Source organism: Octopus sinensis, linkage group LG5 (assembly GCF_006345805.1).
Source record: "Octopus sinensis linkage group LG5, ASM634580v1, whole genome shotgun sequence".
NCBI classification, from domain to species: Eukaryota; Metazoa; Mollusca; class Cephalopoda; order Octopoda; family Octopodidae; genus Octopus; species Octopus sinensis.
This window is the reverse complement of record NC_043001.1, coordinates 52,483,072-52,502,781: the sequence shown is the minus strand read 5'-3', so window position 1 is coordinate 52,502,781 and position 19,710 is coordinate 52,483,072. Positions and strand designations below refer to the sequence as shown.

At 35.3% G+C, this 19,710-nt stretch overlaps 1 protein-coding gene across 1 annotated transcript; it reads right to left on the bottom strand.

Annotated features, from left to right (window-relative positions):
- Positions 1-14,434: 14,434 nt before the first annotated feature.
- LOC115212147 (uncharacterized protein K02A2.6-like) lies at positions 14,435-15,586 on the bottom strand. Its single transcript, XM_029780988.1, has 2 exons — positions 15,411-15,586; positions 14,435-14,738 (listed from the first exon to the last, which is right to left on the bottom strand). Exons 1-2 carry the CDS (start codon positions 15,584-15,586, stop codon positions 14,435-14,437), a joined length of 480 nt encoding a protein of 159 aa, XP_029636848.1.
- Positions 15,587-19,710: the final 4,124 nt, after the last annotated feature.

Genomic DNA, 19,710 nt, shown 5'->3' with positions numbered 1-19,710 from the left:
TGATATTCTTATTCTTGAAATTAAGTATATCTCGAAAGGGAGGGTATAGTTGTTTAGAGTTTCGGCTAAATGCTCCCACCTTTCAAGACGCAAAAAAAGAACAAACCAGCCGCAAATAAACGAGTAAACTGGTATTATTTGCAGAGAACATATCTGCGAAAAAATACACATGGAATTATGCATTTCACCTGTTTTATTTGAGGGTGTATATGAAAGAGGGGACACCGTACAAGAAAGATAAGAATGCTTATACGGTGCAAAGATAGAGAAAAAAGGAGTCAAAAGGGATATAGATATAATTACAAATTACAATTACCTACATATACAAAAGTTACTATTATTCTGAAATATACAGATACATACGCTTCCACGCGTATGCATGTCCAAACATTGGTGTACATGTACATGTGCATACATGTGTTTTTGAATGTGAGACATATGTATATGTGCACCCATATATATATATATATATATATATATATATATATATATATTATATATGCATACACACATTTCGTAGACTACGACTTCATAAAAATTATTTTTACCATAAAATACACACAATAAAACTGTTAGCATATTAACTCATATAGTAACAATTAGTAAATACATATTTAATAACGAACCATGTAATCCACACCCTCGAAAACGTATTTCTATAAAATGTTTGGAGCGGGAGATGAAATTCTTGAGGGTTCCAGCATGCCCCAACTCCCGTTTTCCGGACAAAAGAAGTGTTTTGTGGCATATTAGGAGGCCACCATAATTCATTCAACGGAAAAAAACAAGAATTTTCCAATGGTTCCGGAAAGGGGAAGGGTGAAATTACCGAGGATTCTCCCCCACCCTCGTTTTCCGGACAAAAAATAGATTTTCTCGCATATTAAAAGGTCACCGTAATTCATTCAACGAAAAAATATTTCCAATGTTTCTGGGATAGGGGTTGGTCCGGTTGCCCCTTCCTTTCTTCGAAACAAGAATAAGGGGTTTGCGGCACATTAGGAGGTCAGGGTACTTAATTCCACGCAAAAAAATCCGATGTTTATTTTTCTTAGTGAAACGTGTACGGATGTATCTCCAAAAAATTACCTAATTTAAACAAATAAGTTGAGCAGGAATGTGTCCAGCTCAAAATCATAATTCCGTGATTTGAACTCCTTGTCAGGACGGCGCGTTATGACATTGAGCTAGACATTTCATTTGACGTTGCTCAATTATATACAGCTGTAAACGAGAACTGACCGGTTGATTCTGTTCCACTCCAGTTCATACACCTTGGATGTGCTGCTGGGTCAAGTTAGTCTGTTTCGATTGTGTCTTCGCGTTCATGGCTATATTGCTGCCTACATCAATTTACGAAAGCATGCTATATGTTAGGAAGATCTGGCTTGCTAGTGAAGGATGGTTACTTTACAATGGCAAGCTACGAATTGTTGACACAATGCCAATAGTTTTACATAAAAATTCTGTAATATTTGTAGCTTCATAGCTAAAACAAGATTGCTCAAACTAGACGATTTGCACTGAAGTCGCATTGGTTATCTCTGAAACTCATTTTAAAGTACTTCCTCTCTATTGTAATAACACTTATCTTAAATTCTAAAAAAGCATCTTTTGTGATGAAACCTACATTTATCCTAATTACAGTGTAATTACTGATAGGATAATTAACCTGGCCAACAAATTCTAAGTTTTTCTGATAGCCTAAGTCTGAGACCTATTTTGGTGTAATTTGCGGTTACTGAGTTTAAAAAGGACAATAGCTTTTTCTATCACGTCTAATTTTCTTCTTTTCATCGGGTTGGCCCATATTAGCCTTACCCGTAGCTCCACGTTTGAAATGTTTGAATCCCCACTGACACTTTTTGTTATGTATGTGGGTGTTTTACAGTACCAATTCAAAGAATGAAAGTTAGTGAAATTGGGAAAAGATACTACTTGGTTTAATTAAAGATTAAAGTTGGTGATCAGGATAAATCGTGGGCCGGCACAATGTATGTATAACCTATGTCGAAGATCTACACCAATTAACAAAGAGCACAAAGAAACAACAAACATTTGTCATTCCTATGTTATGGTGGGAACAAAAGAACTATGTAAGCGACTGCTACTTTTGTCTCACAAAACTTCTTGTTAAATCAAGAGAACATGACAGAAAATAGGTTACCCAAATCTGGATTCAGTAATTCATCCAGTGCTTCACTCAGGTGAAATACCACTTCCCGTTTTCAAGGATCTACCTTCATTCCATGATAAAACAGATATATGTGTAGTCGATATGAATCATGAACATGACTGTGATACAGATTTTATAGAATCATCAACCAAAGAAGTGCAATCTTCAACCAGGCAGAACCTAATGATTTAGTTAGAGACCTAGGACTGTCAAAAGAGTTATCAGAACTGTTACCTTTTATACTTAAAGAGAAGAATTTGTTGCAGAAAGAAACAAACGTTACTTTTTTACCAGAACAAGGAAAAAGATCTCTTGGCATTCGTTACAACTGGAAACTATTTTTCTTACTGTTGTGACGTGGCAGGACTGTTAAAAATGATGTGTATTGAACAGTATGATCCTAATGAATGGAAACTCTTTTAGAGTTGGTGGAGACAATACTTGATAGCTTTCATCTTTTAGGCTACAACATGAACATAAAGCTTCATTTTCTCAACAGCCATCTCGATGAATTTCCTGCTAATTTCGGTGACATGAGCGATGAACATGGTGAACCCGTTCATCAAACAATCAAGATTATGGAGGAGAGGTATCAAGGCCAATGGGACACACACACGACGGCAGACTGCTGTTGAAGCATTCAAAGCGACTGTGTAGACATGAAATACTCCACATGCTCTCGTAAGCGAAAATTTGTTCTATGGATATGAAGGTATAAGTACGATTGTTTCTGCATTAGCCATCATATCAGAAAATTAGTAGTATGTATTTAGTAAATGGTGGTGCTATCTTACATTTCGTCTTCTATTGACATTTATAAATTATGGTTTTAAGCTATAAGACTTAGTAAACTATCTTGACCAAGTATATTATTTATACAGTACATCATAAAATAGGGAAATGCTATAGAATGAAAACTTGATGTGCAAGGAAAAATGGATGCCCTATTTGAAACCAGCATCTCAAAATTAACTAAAGACAATCACAAAACCGAAGCCAGAAAAAGTGTGATGACCAGTGTTATTTTGAGTGTGATGTGTTTTCTCAAACAATATCCGATGCGTGTTATAAAAAAAAGACTCATAAGTAATCACTTTAAAGCTGTAGCGGTATTTTTCTTTTGAACCAGATAATATAAAAAAATACACGATTGATATAGAGATTGTATTAAATTGTATATTTGGAAATCTATTGTAAAATATTAAAACTCCAATCGATGCAATACAAAATTTTAAAATAGCGCTTAAAATGGCATATATCTGGTAAGAGTTTGAGCCTTGTTCATAAATAGTAACACTGTTTCTTGTTGAACATACAATAGTCACTTTCAATTCAATTAACGATAGACATATACTTTCTTTAGACTTATGTATCAAGACCGAAAGCTACAAATTTTATTAAGATACTAACATACATATAATTTGACCGAAGCTAAGTTTGACGAGCGAAATCGAGTTAGCGAAAAGTCCACAAGATATTAACGTAGTAATAAATGGCCATTATCTGCAAATATTTACGAAAATATTTCATTACATGTTGTTTAACTAGCTCCAAGTCTGTTTCACAAAATTTACGAGAAAACTGAATTTTAAGATATACGTATACACACACATACAGACACAAATACAGACACAGACACAAACACACACACACAAACACCTACACATAAACACATACACATTTATATGTATATATATGTCTATATATGTATATAAGTATATATATGTATATACGTATATGTATATACATATGCATGTATGTATATTTGTATTATGTAAGTGCTGATTTCGCATTAAGTACTTCTACAGGTTGGACAGCTGTACTTTGTGGTTGAGTACACGACAATAATTGTAATTTAAGTGTATCTTCTGTTTTCAGTTTATTTGAAAATTTCCAGAATTCCTGAGTCGCTTGAATCCAAGTTTTGTTTATGCAAAATATTTTATATATTGTAATATTATTTTGCAGGCACTGTCGGCAACATGCTTTTCTATACAGACTTATACATTATTATTGCATAATTAATATATTCCATCTTTTCATTTATGAAAGTAATGATTTTTTTCTTAATAAATAAATAAATAAATAAATAACTTTACAATCATTAATAACGTAATAGTTCTTCTAACAATTACCAATATATATTGAAAGATCGAAATAAAATTATCTAAATAATCGAGGTTTTCTAAACATTTTATATAAAGTGTATGCAGTAATTTGTAAGCTATAATTTCGTCAATGTAAATATAACCTAAGATGTACCAATATCATAAATTTTACGGTACACAATTCATGGCAACTGGATACAAAAATTTCGCACAATTTATAATATTAGATGTTTCGTATCAAACGATGTATTGAAGCAACACAATATATATACAACAAAATTATAGATGAAGTTAACACAGAATATTACAACATAATAAATTTTAATATTTGAAGTCTAAAAGAAAGGAAACAAATACTTCAAATGTTTCAATTAAATGTTTCAATTAAATGTTGAAAACTTCAAAACTCCATATTTGAAACATCCGCTTCAAAACATTTTAAAAATTAGAATAAAGTTAGAATGAATTTAGTTTTAACAAGTTTTAAAATTGCTTTTAATTATTATTCATTTACTTATTTATTCAGTTATTTATTTTCCTTCATCAACAAACAGAGTTTTTGTATAAATGATACACTTAAAGTCAGCTCACATATTATTAACACAGATATATCGGTAGTGTTGCATTTCATTTCACGAATCATATTCTATATATTATGGTAAAATATAATATAATTCATGGTTGCCTTTCAAATTTTGCAGTAAGAAGGGTCCTTTTTTCTGTGTGTATTATACGAAAGTGTTGTAATGAGAACCGTGTGTATCCGGATGCAACAACGTGTGGTTGAGTGGAAATTCTTGTATGGATATATGCATGCATGTTGGCCTGTATTTTTGAATATGTTACATACGAATGTATTGTTGAATGAATGTGCGTTTGCGTATGTATGCTTGTTTCTAAAAATGATAGTATGTGCCGTTTATAAAAAGTAATAAATCGATATCTTTCTGCTGAGTACAGCAATGCTCAGTATATTAGTTTGGCTAAATCGAAAAGAAAAAAAACTATACATAATTCAACTATTTTCAAAATAATTTGTCGTGATGCTATCGATTTCTAGCTGCTCTTTGCGAAGTCACTGCTATCTATTGTCCTTTCCTCTTTTATCTTCATTATTCGATCGCCCGCTTTGAAGGGCTTTCATCAATCACATTAACCACAGTGTTTATGTTTAAGTCTGGTGCTTATCTCACCACCTCTATTCATCGCTTGCTAGGTTTCCTTAATATGAACAAATACGCTATATTTTTCAAGCGATTTCTAAGTAAAGGGAGTCACAGACGAAGAGACACTGAGAGATAGACGCCCAGATACGCATACAAACACAGGCGCACATGTACGCAAACACACACACGTGTAGATATATACTAACGTTTCTCCATAGACAGATAAATGCATGCATACATGCAGACATACAGACAAAAAAACTCAGATTCACCATTTTCCAGTAGCAGATGCAAAATATGCACTAGTAATAGTAATTGAAAACAAAAGCATACATAAAACATGAGGATAACATTGCCACCTTTCAAACCACGTCGCACCCTGTACATATACAATGGACTTCAACACAATCTTCATCAACTATTTTCATTGACAATTCATTTATCAACTCGAAGCCATAACAGACACCTGCCCAAAATAAGCAGCAGGAACGAACCCGAAAGTATATGTTTGAGAAAGGAAATACTTATCTCACAACCGTATCTACACGCAGGTTTTTCTTTCTTTGTATATTTCACTAATGCGTAACTTATTCCTTGTAAAAATTGTTTCGTCATTCCTGGACTTGTTGAAAATTATTACAAACTTCGTACTGCTAAAAGCATAAAATAAGTCATGTTAGAAATTAAATATCATTACAAGCTCTTTTACTCTTTTTTTTTTTACTCTGACTATATTTTTAAATATCGTTTTATCATTTTGGCATTACATCAACCGCACTGTCGAACTGGTACTTATTTTATCAATCCCAAAATGATGAAAGGCTAAGCCTTTTACCTGGTGTAATAACGATTTTACCACTTTGCCGCCTTGTAATATTTTATATTATTGGTTTCTTGATTGAGTTGAGCGACACTACATCCTCAAAGGAGTGTAAAATGCAATAGTGATGATGGTAGTCTCCCGAAGTCCAAGGAAAACGGATCAGCAATTTTTGCAGAACAACCTGCACAAATGATTTTGTGTATAGTGATCTGATGCATGTGCTGTACTTTAACCGGAAGTTCTTGTTGACGAACACCAGCAGTAATTTTACTCAGCTGAATACACGTCGTTGATTGTTTGAAATGACGGAATTACGTCAACTTTAACGTAAAATAACTTCGTAAATATAAGTCTTTCTCAAAAATGCTAAGAGTAAAATAGGTTTTATATGAGACATTCTAGCAGTGTCCGAAGTTTGAAAGTGTTTAGTTACACAAAATTATTTTTAAAATCTGTAGGTCAAAAGGTAAAGATCCCAGTACTTATTACATTATTTTGTTAATGTTATTTCTACATCTGACATCTCGATACGAAACGTTGTAACAAAATAATATTATCCATATAGTTGGAAATAGCTGTTAAATCTTCACCAAATCATATCTTACAATCTACAAAGCATGTACTCCAGTCTTATGCTAAAAATCCATTTGAGAGTGTAGTTTCTGCTTCATGCATTCCGATATATGCGCTTGAAAACTTAAACAATTTACATTATGAATGTTTTCGAAAAGAGATTCAACTGAAGAATTTCATCATAACTGCGTCAAGAAAACGGCACAAGCGGGAGTCGATAGTGTAATAGTGTTGGCCACGTTCAACAGCTTAGTTGTCGGTCCAATTGTTAAGATTGATGGTAGACTGAACAGCATCAGCCATCTGCCATTAGTAAATGAAAATGTGCTGCCATATTTAAATAATCAGCTGCCACCGGGATCTATTTTCCTGCAGGACAATTGCCCTGTTCACAATGCTAGGAAAGTTTTGCAATATTTTGAGCTCAATAATATGGTAGTTACTGAGTGGCCTCCGCAGAGCCCGGATCTGGATCCAATAGAAAATTTGTTGGAATTATGTTTCTAAAAGAGTTTATGCTAAAAAAAAAAAATTGTCTCAATTATATAATCTTATCGAAGAAATATGGAAGAACATTACATGTGATTTTTGTGCTCATTTGTTGCACCCTGTCACCCGCTGTTGTAATTGAAAATAACGGCAATTTAACTAGATACTACAAGATACTTCTAAAACATTTCTGTTCGTAGATCATTTGTGCTGCAAATTTTCAATTTAAGCGAAATAATATTGGTACAGTCTTAAACATATTTTGCAGACAATTTTTAATAATTTAAATTAATTGCGCACTAAAATTATTCAAATTGTAGATAGATATACAAAGCCGATATCATTCGAAAGAGAAAAAAAATATCTATATAAAGTGTAAAACGTAAAATAATTTCATACAGTTTTGTTAAAAATAAATTAATGAAGGAATAGAACAGCCACCTTCGGTCTGAAACTTATTTCGACCAGTGTATATATGTATACATATATACATTTATATATGTATATGTATATCAGACTGTGTATATGTATATATAAAACATTTTCATTGAATCCTCCGTATGGGTCTCCTAATGGCAAAGTAAACTTCATATAATCAAGGTGTGAATAGTATATACATATATATACGTACACACACACACACACACACACACATATATATATATATATATATATATATATGATGAAATTGCTGAGTAAAGGTTCGAACATTGATAATTTACAGTCCATAACGGGCTACATACTTGCAAAGATGTTGAGACTTCACGCTGATTTCCTGACTGGTTAGGCGCAGGCAAATATTCTAAACAGATCAACTCACGATAACCTGCAAATCTATGCGATATCACAGTAAAGATGCTTAATGAAACAGGCACGTGTAGAAAGCTGATCAATTTAGATCAATCGAAACTTTGTATATATAGAGTCAACCACTAATACTTGGTAGTTGTTAGTTTCATTTCCCTCTTTTGCTGAGGGATTCCGCAATGTACAGCGATATCTTTTTCATTGTTAGGTGAACGGTGATCTACGGAAGCTTTCAGTATCATACCTTCAGTCAGATTGTACATTCTCGTCCGTTCTATACATACTGGCTCTTTAGAGACTACAGCGGAAACTAGAAACATTTAGATGGATTCTGTGAGACACAGGTTATCGAAGACCTGTGCTAGCACAAGGGCACAACGTCACAGAAAATAATGCCAGATACATGGCACATCAAGTTTATCGACACGAACTACAATGTCATTACTGGAACATAACTCAACAAAGAAATATCAACAGGCTTTCTGGTTACTCCAGGGTTGTCAGGTTCCTGCTAACTGAGAGCTTGGTGTGACGCTGCACGTACAGACGAAAACACCAGTATACATACATGCATACATATGTACATGCTCATAAGTATACATGCATATGAATATATCACAGAAATTGTCCCTTATTACTATATAATACAAATAAACTACAATTCGTATTGAATTGTTTACGAAGTAAAGAATAGCCACCCAGCACAGTGCCGATGTAAGGTAAACAATCGCATTTTGAGTGTGTGTACATTTGAGAAGATAAAGCATTTGATTGAATGAGTGAGTGGGACAAAGTGGGAGATACAAATTCAACTATATGCATTGCGATATTTGTTTTCCTTTTGTAATTCTTTACTCAATTCTATAGCTTCCATGAGCTAAATCACTTTTAAACACCTCATGTTTCTATTTATTTTTCTTATCTAATTTTATACTCTATACCACATGAAATCATTGTAAATCTTTAATTGTATTCATTTCATTAGGAAATTCCATTTCTTGCTTTATCTCTTGTAGTCCTCTATTGCTTAATGCAGATATCGTGTTACATTTCTTTGAACTCGTATCTAAATTAACTAAGTTTATGGCAAGTGACACGCATGTTGAATAAATTAATCCATATTAATTCGTGTCAGGGACGATTGTTTCGCTCAAAGAAGGAATGCAGCCTTAAGAATGTTTACGACTAAAGCCTTTACTTCTCTAATAATTGTAAACATTCTTCAATATTTAAAAAGAACTTTTGTAAATGGCATCCAAAGTTTATTTTCACTCAGCTTGTTAAAACTTTCAATTATACTCACCACTCTTGAACTGTAATAGAATATATTATGCATCATAAAATGACGTGCCACAAAATAGTGAGATTTCACAAGATGAAATTCTTATTAAACGTCTTAATACATTCATATATATATATATATATTATATATATATATATATATGCAATAATAATAATAATAATTATAATAATAATAATAATAATAATAATTATTATTATTATTTTATTATTATTATTATTATTATTATTATTATTATTATTATTATTATTATTACTATTATTATTACTATTATTATTATAAGTTTGACTTTTAATTTACATTTGTACAAGTTGGCTCTAAGTCTCACCCAGAGACCTCAAGAGACAAGTTGAAGTTCATTATCATTATTATTATTATTATTATTATTATTATTATTATTATTATTATTATTATTATTATTATTATTATTGTATGTATATATATATATATATATTATATATATATATATAATATATATATATATATGAATGTATTAAGACGTTTAATATGAATCTCATCTAGTGAAATCTCACTATTTTGTGGCACGTCATTTTATGACGCATAACATATTCTATTACTCTTCAAAAGAGGTGATTGTAATTGAAAGTTTTAAAGGTATTGATTCACAGGCTCAATGATAATAATAATAAATGCCTTGATGCAATACCTGGCAGTGGTTCTCATCGCTTCTGATCTAAACTGATCTTAACTGATTGGAAGTGTTATCATGTACATTGTTTTGTCTTGGTATAAAAGATATGGCTACAGCAAATATTCTGCTCTATACCACAGATTTGTTTCACCTTAACCAGATGAGCATGTCCCTTAGTGGCTGATGATATGTGCATCTCTGATCACAAGGGAAGTAATGGGGGAGCATCATAGCCGTGTGTTGAGGGTCTGAATAAATTCTTTGGGGTCTGAATAATTTACGTTAGGAAACATGGGGTTTTGTTCATCATCCTTAAACAACACTTATTCAGGGACAACTTGAGCAGGGTGGGCTACGCGACCTGAAGAAAATTTCTACTGGGCTCCACCTGTAAGGTCATGCGCTGTTAATCTTGTTATGAGATCAACATGTCACGCACATATAATTGTGATTCATGTGCCTGGTGTACCCTTATCAGACGGGTATACTGGGCTACATATATTTTGCCCCAGTGTCACTTTGATGGCATGCACTGCTCTCTCACTCAATCATAATAATAATAATAATATAATAATAATAATAATAATAATAATAATAATAATAATAATATATGCATATATATATATATACACATTAAGTACAGAACATCACCAACGAGTGAAATATACGTAACCACACGAGAGATAATTACAGGACAAAATACCAAAAGGAGATAACTCACTCGTCAGTTATCGACTGTTTTACTACTTCCTATTTCGTCTTTTTAACGACAAGATAGGAAAACTTCATATCTTTATCTGTGAATTAAGGCTGCCACTTGTTTTATGCTAAGAACATTTAAAAAGTAACCTACAGTCTGAATTTTTAAGCCGAACACGTGGAGAAAAGTGTTCGTGTCCAGATACATACATACATGCATGCATGCATACATACATACATACATACATACATACATACATACATACATACATACATACATACATACATACATACATAAACTTTATTATTTAAAACAGTTTTATTCAGCAACGTTCAACTTAAAATTTCGTAGGCTTTTCACAGGAACCTAGCTCGCCGGACTAAGTCAACTGAATGAAGATGATCCGAGAAGTCGAATATGACTACCAGAAACTGGGCTGCCATTGGTCAATGTGAGCCACATGGTGCTGGTAGGGGTGGGGTCGACATTCCAAGGGCACCAGATGTATTAAAAACGAAAATTCCTAGGGCCAAGAGGGTGGGCAGGAAACTGGTGGAACCTTGATATCTGTCTGGGCTTGGGAGGGAATTGCAGGTGAGAGTTTGCTAGATGTATGAGTGCGAAGATGGAGGTGTCTGATGCCTGTGTGTTTGTATCTTCTCTGAGTGTGGGGGTGCGCATGTGTGCAAGCTGTCATGTGGGTGAGAGCTAATGGCATTAACTCGTCGCTGCGTGTTTGCGTGTTTGCTAGGGTGTGGGTACTTATGGATGCAGGTGCGTATCAGTCATGTGAGAAAATGCAGGTATATGTGTCGTATCAGCTTATCAGCTGCGTGTGTATGAGATTCATGGGTGCGTGCACCAGGCGTGCACCAGGCGTGTGTGTGAGATGTGGTGGTGCGTTGGTGTTTGTCTGTCTGTCGGACTGCATGTACGTGTGTATGTAGGAGGGTTGTATGAAAAGTTTTGAGCCGAACCTAGAAAGAGGGCTGCTAGGTATCTGAAACATTTTTTCTTTTAAGTACAGTCTATTCGGAGTATTCTTGCCCATTTTCATGATTCTGATATTTTGATATTGTTTTGTTGCAGAATTTTGAATAAACAAGTGTCGAGGTTACAAGGAACATGGAGAAAACTGAGTATCGTGCTGTCATAAAGTACCATCATGTGAAAGGCATGACTCCATCGGAAATCCATGAAGATGTGGTGACAACCTTAACAGACAATGCTTCTTCATATGCAACAGTCAAACACTGGGTAAATGAATTCCAGCGTGACAGGGAGATTGTGGAAGATGATTCCGAACCAGGGAGACCTCCAACTGCAACCCCTGAGAACAACATTGACCTTGCTCTTGGTATGTTAATGCAAGATCGTCAAATATCATGTCATGAGATAGCGGAGAGACTGGGCATCTCAACTGAAAGAGCAGACAACATTGTGACAAAAGAACTTGGGTTCTCAATGGTTTCTGCAAGGTGGGCCCTTCGCCTTTTGACTCCTGTACAGAAAAGCACCAGGTGTACTTTGTCCACGATCAATCTGGAACTGTTTGAAGCCGATGAAGAGAATTTTCTTGCTCGTTTCATTACTATGGACGAAAGTTGGGTTCATGACTACCAGCCTGAAACCAAAGAACAATCAAAGCATTGAAGGCACACAACTTCAGCTGGTAAGGTCATGGCGTCAGTTTTGGGGGATTCTCAAGCAAGGTCATAGCGCCAGTTTTGGGGGATTCTCAAGCTGTTTTGCTGATCGATTACCTTGAAAAGGGTCGCACCGTGACAGAGCTGTATTATTCTCAGTTACTGAATCGCCTCCGAGAAGCAATCAAAGAAAAGAGGCCGGGAATGCTCACCAGAGGAGTCCTTTTTCAACACGACAATGCTCCAGCCGGGATCCGAACTCACGACCTTACGATCATGAGCCGAATACACTAACCATTTAACCACGCGACTTGACTTGTGTGCGAATACGTGTGCGTTATGCCAGCTGTATGCGCATGTGTGCTGTTCACATGTTAACGATGCATGCTTAGGTGTGTGTTCCTATGGATGATTGGTGAATGTAAGTATATTTTAATATTTATAGGTGTACGTATGAAAGTGTACATGTGTGTCTGGAAGAACATGTACGCGTACGTGCATGTATTTTCCTCTAGTATGTGGGAGGATGACAGATGTATGCTAATGTGGTTGCAATAACGTTGCTGGGGATGGGTAGGAATAGCATTGACTACTTGTTAAAGAATAATGTGTGTATGCATGTGTGTGTGTGTGTGTATACAGTATAAAAATACCAGCTACTAATAATTACATGCACTGGAGGTGCAAGTAAACGCAGATTTTTGTAACATGGCTTGCCTTTCTCAGCAATCTATTCAAGTTACTATTCAGAATGCTGGACCGAGAGAAATCACAAGAAAAATCACGAGCATTATAAATCACTAAATATGTATGTGCCGTGCATTTTAAACTATCTTAAAAGCCATAGATTGTAAAATTCATATATTCATCTGAAGAAAACGTCATTTTATATTATTATAATGTACTCCTTCAACTAAAAGATTCCTTAGAAACGGTTGTAATGAATTGCCATCATGCCATCAATTGTTATTTATCTTAATTCACCTATCTCGGAACATGCTCCTCGCGTATTCTGGACTGTATATTTAATAAAATGCACATGACTGAATAGCACAGAAGCGGATTATATACTAAGTTGGGTTCAAATAACTGCCTACATGACCAGACTATCATTCTGCCAGCAATACTGTACCAAGGTTGGTATTCATCTATAATTGTTGCGTGTGCATTTTATTCCGATCTAACTAGGTGTCTTACCTTTAATTACATTATTAATCTCATACACACACACATACACAGACACACACACGTATCTAAATCTGTGTATATATTCACACATATTACACACACACACACATACACACACACACACACAACACACACACACACACACACACACACACACACACACACACACACACATATATATATCCTTGTATGGGATATATAATATTATACAACGAAGCAGAGGGATTATGAGACTCAAAGCTCTACATCAAAGGATAATAAGAAACTGCTTACCAACCCGAAATGACGATCGCCCAAATTTCTTTCTTTTATAAGTGAGACAGTTCACCTTCAGTCACTTGGGACATTGTCGATTTTCCACAACGCCTTTTAAAAATCTGTCTCACCTATCTTCTCCCCTTTTGAGAATTGAACTCTGCTCCGAATTTTGATATTTCTTACGCTTAGGGTTCATTTCCAGTGTTTCCGTTCTTTTCCTTTTTCTTGTGCTAGAACGTGTAGTTTCAAATTGTTTGGATGTTGATATCTCAAATGTGTCGTACAATACTTCGATAGGGATTTCATTTCTCGTGACTGTGTTTTTCTGTGAATCTTTTTTAAGCTGGTTAATATGTCTTTTGTGTTCAACATGTTTTTCCTTTTACCAGGTATATATTTCTTCCAATCTGATTAATTATTACACCGTCCTCCCAGCTTTCTTTACCATATCAAATATGTTTGTCAAAAAAGCTTCGTTACCTAACTTGAAGAATTTTCAAGTATTTTTGTTGTTCGCCTTTTTTTCATTTTCACAAGGTATCAGCTTATCAAAAACGTATGACATTTCTAGCAAAGCTTAATTCTGCATGTGACACTCCTGAAGGTGTATTCGGGCTAGATGTTACCTGGTACGCTCTTAGAAACTCTTGGAGTGCAATATTGTCCATAACTTCACTGTTCGCCTTTTGCAACGCCCTCTTGAAAGTGTCAACAAATCGTTCTGCTTGTCCATTTGACTTTGGATGATAGGGCGGGGTGGTGACATGTACGATGATAAACAGTTTGCAATATCTTCTGAGCTCATCTGACATGAATTGAGTTCTATTATCAGACACAATGGCATACGGAATACTGTACCAAGCGAACAATTCGTGTAAAAATTTTATTGTAACCGCAGATGTCTACTTTTTACATTTATGCTCTTCCGGCCACTTCGAAAAACAGTCAATCCCATAAAGGTAATATGAACCCTTAAGTGAGCTTGCGTAATCAACATGCAGTCTAGCCCATGGAACACCTGTTTTTGGCCACGATAGCCATTTTGTGGGAGGCACTTTTGCAGCTAAAGTAACTCCCTCTGCATGCTTTCACAGATTCTTCAAAGTCACGGTCCATGGTTGGCCAGTATACATAACTTCTCATTAACGACTGCACTCACGATTTGACTATAATTTTTCTCTCCTGTTATCAGAGAACACGAAGTATGGACAATCGCCTTTATGTAACTCTCTTTATATTTATGTAGCATTAATGCTCCACTGCCATACTCAAAAGCGTCTGAAGCTACAACAATCTCCGCTGCATAATCGAAGCTTGCTGATGACAAATCAGATATTAGTAAGTTTTTTTTATTTCGTCAAACGTTTTTTGAAAATTTTCCGACCAATTCCATTTCATTTTTTTTTCAGCAGATTATTCAATGGAACTCTCACCTTATGCATATTTGGAATATTATTTTGGTAATAACTTGCCAATCCTAAACATGCGTAAAAGGTCGCTATGTTTGTCGGAGAGGACCTATACTTAATTGTATCTGCTCGCGAAGGGTCTGGTTGATGTAAATCATCGAATACTATCACAACACCTAAAGGGTCTATATTACCTCCGAACAGTTCTTTTAGTTTACTATATCTTTCGTTATCGATTATTATTCCTTTGATGTGTTCTGGATATTTCTCTGGTGGAAACTTAACTTTCATGATAGATTTGTATTTTGTGATCTTCCGTTCATTTGCAAGTACTCTTGACGTATGTGAACATATGCCACTTGTTCTTTCACTTTTTAACATTTGTTTGTTTCAGCGATGGACCCGGGATGTCCGAGCGAGTCATTCCTCTTCGTTTCTCTGTTGGTGCGCTCAAAACATCCTCAACGTCTATGTCCTCCACTACGTGTCGCAATGATGTTTCTGCTTCCACGTTACCTTCGATTGTTGGTACTGCTGGTGCATCGAACCAGTTCCTTGTCTCCTCCACCTCTGTCTCCTTCATTCATTTCTGTCACTCTGGTGGAGAGCTCACATCCTCTTTCTTTTTCCTCCTATTCACGACAGTGAATGGTTCTTCTTTGTCTTTCTCGCCTTCCGGTACTGCCACTTCGCCACTCTGTCCTTCACACTGTTGCTACTGCTCATCTACTTTTTCTTTCTGGGACACCTTGCTTTCATGTGCCCGTTTTGATCATATAAGAAACATGTTGGTGGTCTCCCTTCCACCACCACTCTTAGCCTAACGTCTTCCGGTAGAATAATTTCCTCTGATCTCATACAAGTCTTTGAGGCTCACTTGTATGGTTATCTCGAGGTCATACTCCCACCAATTAAGCTTTTTTGGTTCTAGTAATCTTCAATATTTTAGCTTTATCTTTCATCCTGTACATGACCGCTGCCACCAGCCATGCTTCCTTAATCTTGGGGGATACTCTGCCGATTCTTACTCTGGTGACGCGTTTCCCACAGTAAGTCGGCAGAAGTACCCATTCCTGTATCCTTATCATCACAGTAGAGTGGTTTATTGTGTCCTCTTCGTTTTCAAATCTTACATCCACTGTGCGGTACTTACTTCCGAGCGTATAAAAGGTGTTAACCTTCTTTATGTCTTCGAGGTATTTCTCTATTGCTTCAATTGTTGCAATCTCTATCTCTTTAGAAGACGTGGATAGCGTTCTGTATACCACTGTCCTCTTCGCCACATTATTAGTCAATCCCTCCGGTGGGTTCAGCCTCAAACTGGCTTCTTTTCAATCAATTTACTGCCTTCTTTCCATGTTTTGGGCTCTATCTTAATTTATCATACTTCCGGGGTGTTGATAGTCAATCCTTTTATCGCAGCAGATACATAACTTCCGGTTGGTTCATGCTCAATCTCTCCTCACGTCCATAAATGGGGAAGAAAACAAATATAAAAACAGGCAAAAATAGCGACAGCAATTCAAAATTCAACAGATCCTAGGTTCACCCATACGAGGAGACATTCAAACAAGTATAACAAACAAACGACTTACTTCAGAACCGCAAGTGATTTAACGAAAGATTTTTACCAACACGAACTGCCAATCACTCACAGTACTTTGTTTTGTAACAACGAGACAGTCCACCATCAGTCACTTGGTGGGTGGTCGGAATCCTTCCACAATCATTTGGCAATTTTGCCAAATGATTGTGAGGGTTCCGCTTGAGTTTTAAGCATTTCTCTTTTAATTATTTCATTCGGTGTATATTGTAGTTATTTGTGAACGAACACATAAAATTATGTATGCATATGAAAATGGAGGTATTTCTGTAAATACGCCTCTGAGTTGGCATATCCAGTTATGCTTTTAGCGGGTAAATGTGTTACTGTTCAATGTGATGGTCTGGTTGTAGTGACCTACTAATTCACTTACGTCAAAAACTTAAATCAAAAATAATCATTTATTTTGAATGTTATTTGTCTATTAGCCGTAGCATTTCCTAAGTAATTACGTGCAAATCTAAGCATCCGTGTTTTGTATAAGGGTCATCAAGGATAAACAATAAATATTAGTCGGATTGGGAAAACTGAAAGCGAGGCTATCAATTGGTAGCATATTTGAAAGAGATGATGGGGGGGATGAAGCAATTCGTTCTGAACACGTATTTAAATATAGGCATGAATATATTTGTGCATGAGGATCAGGAAATGAGTATAAGAAATATGTCCGTTGACATATGTATTTATAATTTTTGTATGCGTGTGTATTTGTGGCGATTTTGATAATTCTGTATAGTAAAATAGGTTTATGAAAATTCGGATGTTTCGTATAAATTGGTTCGTGATGTAGATTCTAAAAATTAACTGAAGAAATAAGGTAAGCTATTTTTATATGCTGCAGTGCTGTCGTGACTACACACACATGATTAAACAAATACAGAACTGTACATAAATTTATATAGAGAGAGAGATAAACAAAGATGCATAAAATCTTGTTGGCTTGTGTTTACATACTTCAGCAAACTTACCACCATTATTTCCTTCTCATTACACAAATTTTCATTCATAATTTCAAACATCCATGTTTTCTGATTTCATCACTTCGTTTCTCTGTATGTGAAATTTGCTGTATTTGCTTTACATATAGCACATATTCTCCAGCTCATCAATCATTTATCGTCAAATAATTCCCATATTTTAACTTACATCTTAGATTTGGCAGTAGATCATTGCTTGAGAAATCACATTCAAACTGCAAGTAAAATAGTTTCCTTGTAAGAAAAAAAAGAAAAAGAGGTGGCGAGGTTGAATATTTCGGTCAATTACAAGTGGGAGGTTATCTATGGTTACGAATGATTTTGTAATCGAATTTAACGATATGAAATCAAAGTTTTCGAATCTAAATATACTACATATTCCTCGATTGTTGACCTCTATTAGAATACTAGCAAGGCACCTCGATGTTGCCCAAGTGTTATTACCTGCAGCCACATTGTATTAGTTATTCTTTCTTATGGGCAGAACCGGCACACGAGGAGTATCAAGTAAACAACTCATCTTTATATACATGCTTTTCGGTCATTTTCTGACGAACAATGCTGAAGTTTTTGACACCAAAAAAAGTACATTGGCAGCTTAAATTAGAAGGAAATCCTAACATTGCCCACAAAATGACCTCAAATTGTGCGACCCAGCCTCGTTTTGCTGTTAAATTTTGTAGAAAAATATAGTTAGTGTGCAAAAAACTACTTTAAGCTGGTAGAGGGAAGATTGCTCTACCTTTTGATATCTAATACAGCAATATTGGCAATTCAGTATCATGACTACAAATCGGGTAATGTAGAAGCTGAAACAATCCTTATCCGTCCCATAATATCTGTTGATAACAACACACATATATATATTAGTTTACCTGATGAGAAGGCCATGTTCAAAAGTATTATCTTTTTCTGTCAGCATATTTAGTACTAGTTTATATCAATGTTGAGGTCAACAGAATAAAAAAAAGCACACTTTTGGATGTATGTATATGGAAATATACAAAGATATGAGTAAAGAAGGTTAGTGATGTGGGCAGTTTGGCATAAATGTGTAGGGGCGCAGTGATTCTTGAAAATTAATGGATTGTGCTGGTATGCGAAGTAATGGAGCGATGTATGACATGATCATCATCATCATCATCATTTTAGGCGGCGAGATGGCAAAATCGTTAGCACGCCAGGCAAAATGCTTAGCGGTATTTCGTCCGCCCTTAAGTTCTGAGTTCAAATTCCGTGGAGGTTGGTTCTGCCTTTCATCCTTTCCGGGTCAATGGAATAAGTATCAGTTACGAACTGAGTTCGATGCGATCGACTTGCCTCTTCCTCAAAAATTTCAGGCCTTGTGCCTATAGCAGAAAGGATTATCGTTATTATATTTGTTGTTTCTGTTGACATGTATATACCTAAAACTGAGAATGTGTGTCTATCTGTCTGCATGTGGGCATAACTAAAACTCGAGATCTACCCAACCGATTTCATTCAAATTTAAACATGACTTACTTAGGATCCATAAGTGTCATGGGCTCCAACAATTTTCAACTTCTTGCCTAATGCGAGTCCGGAGCAATATATTATCTCTTACACTATTTCAGTATTAGGAGTCATAAGTGAAACAATAACATCTCAATGTAATGTGAGATAATACTTATAGTAGTATCTCACACACTTTCATTATTAATACTGTCTTCCAATTCTTCCAATGTGTTTAATTATTACAAACTACAAACAAGTCCCGCTCTTTTTTTCTCATAAAATCTAATGCAAATTTTGAAAGGTGTATAGATGTGGAAAGAGCCAAGAAAAATGGGTAGCACCCCCTACAAAATAGCTGG

What these genes read in the sequence shown, in the direction of transcription:
- LOC115212147 (XM_029780988.1), bottom strand. Translation starts at nt 15,586, where the DNA reads ATGAAAGTTAAGTTTCCACCAGAGAAATATCCAGAACACATCAAAGGA. An exon ending in TCGCGAGCAGATACAATTAA is followed by an intron (nt 14,739 to 15,410) that starts GTATAGGTCCTC and finishes CGCTTGGTACAG; the next exon opens with TATTCCGTATGCCATTGTGT.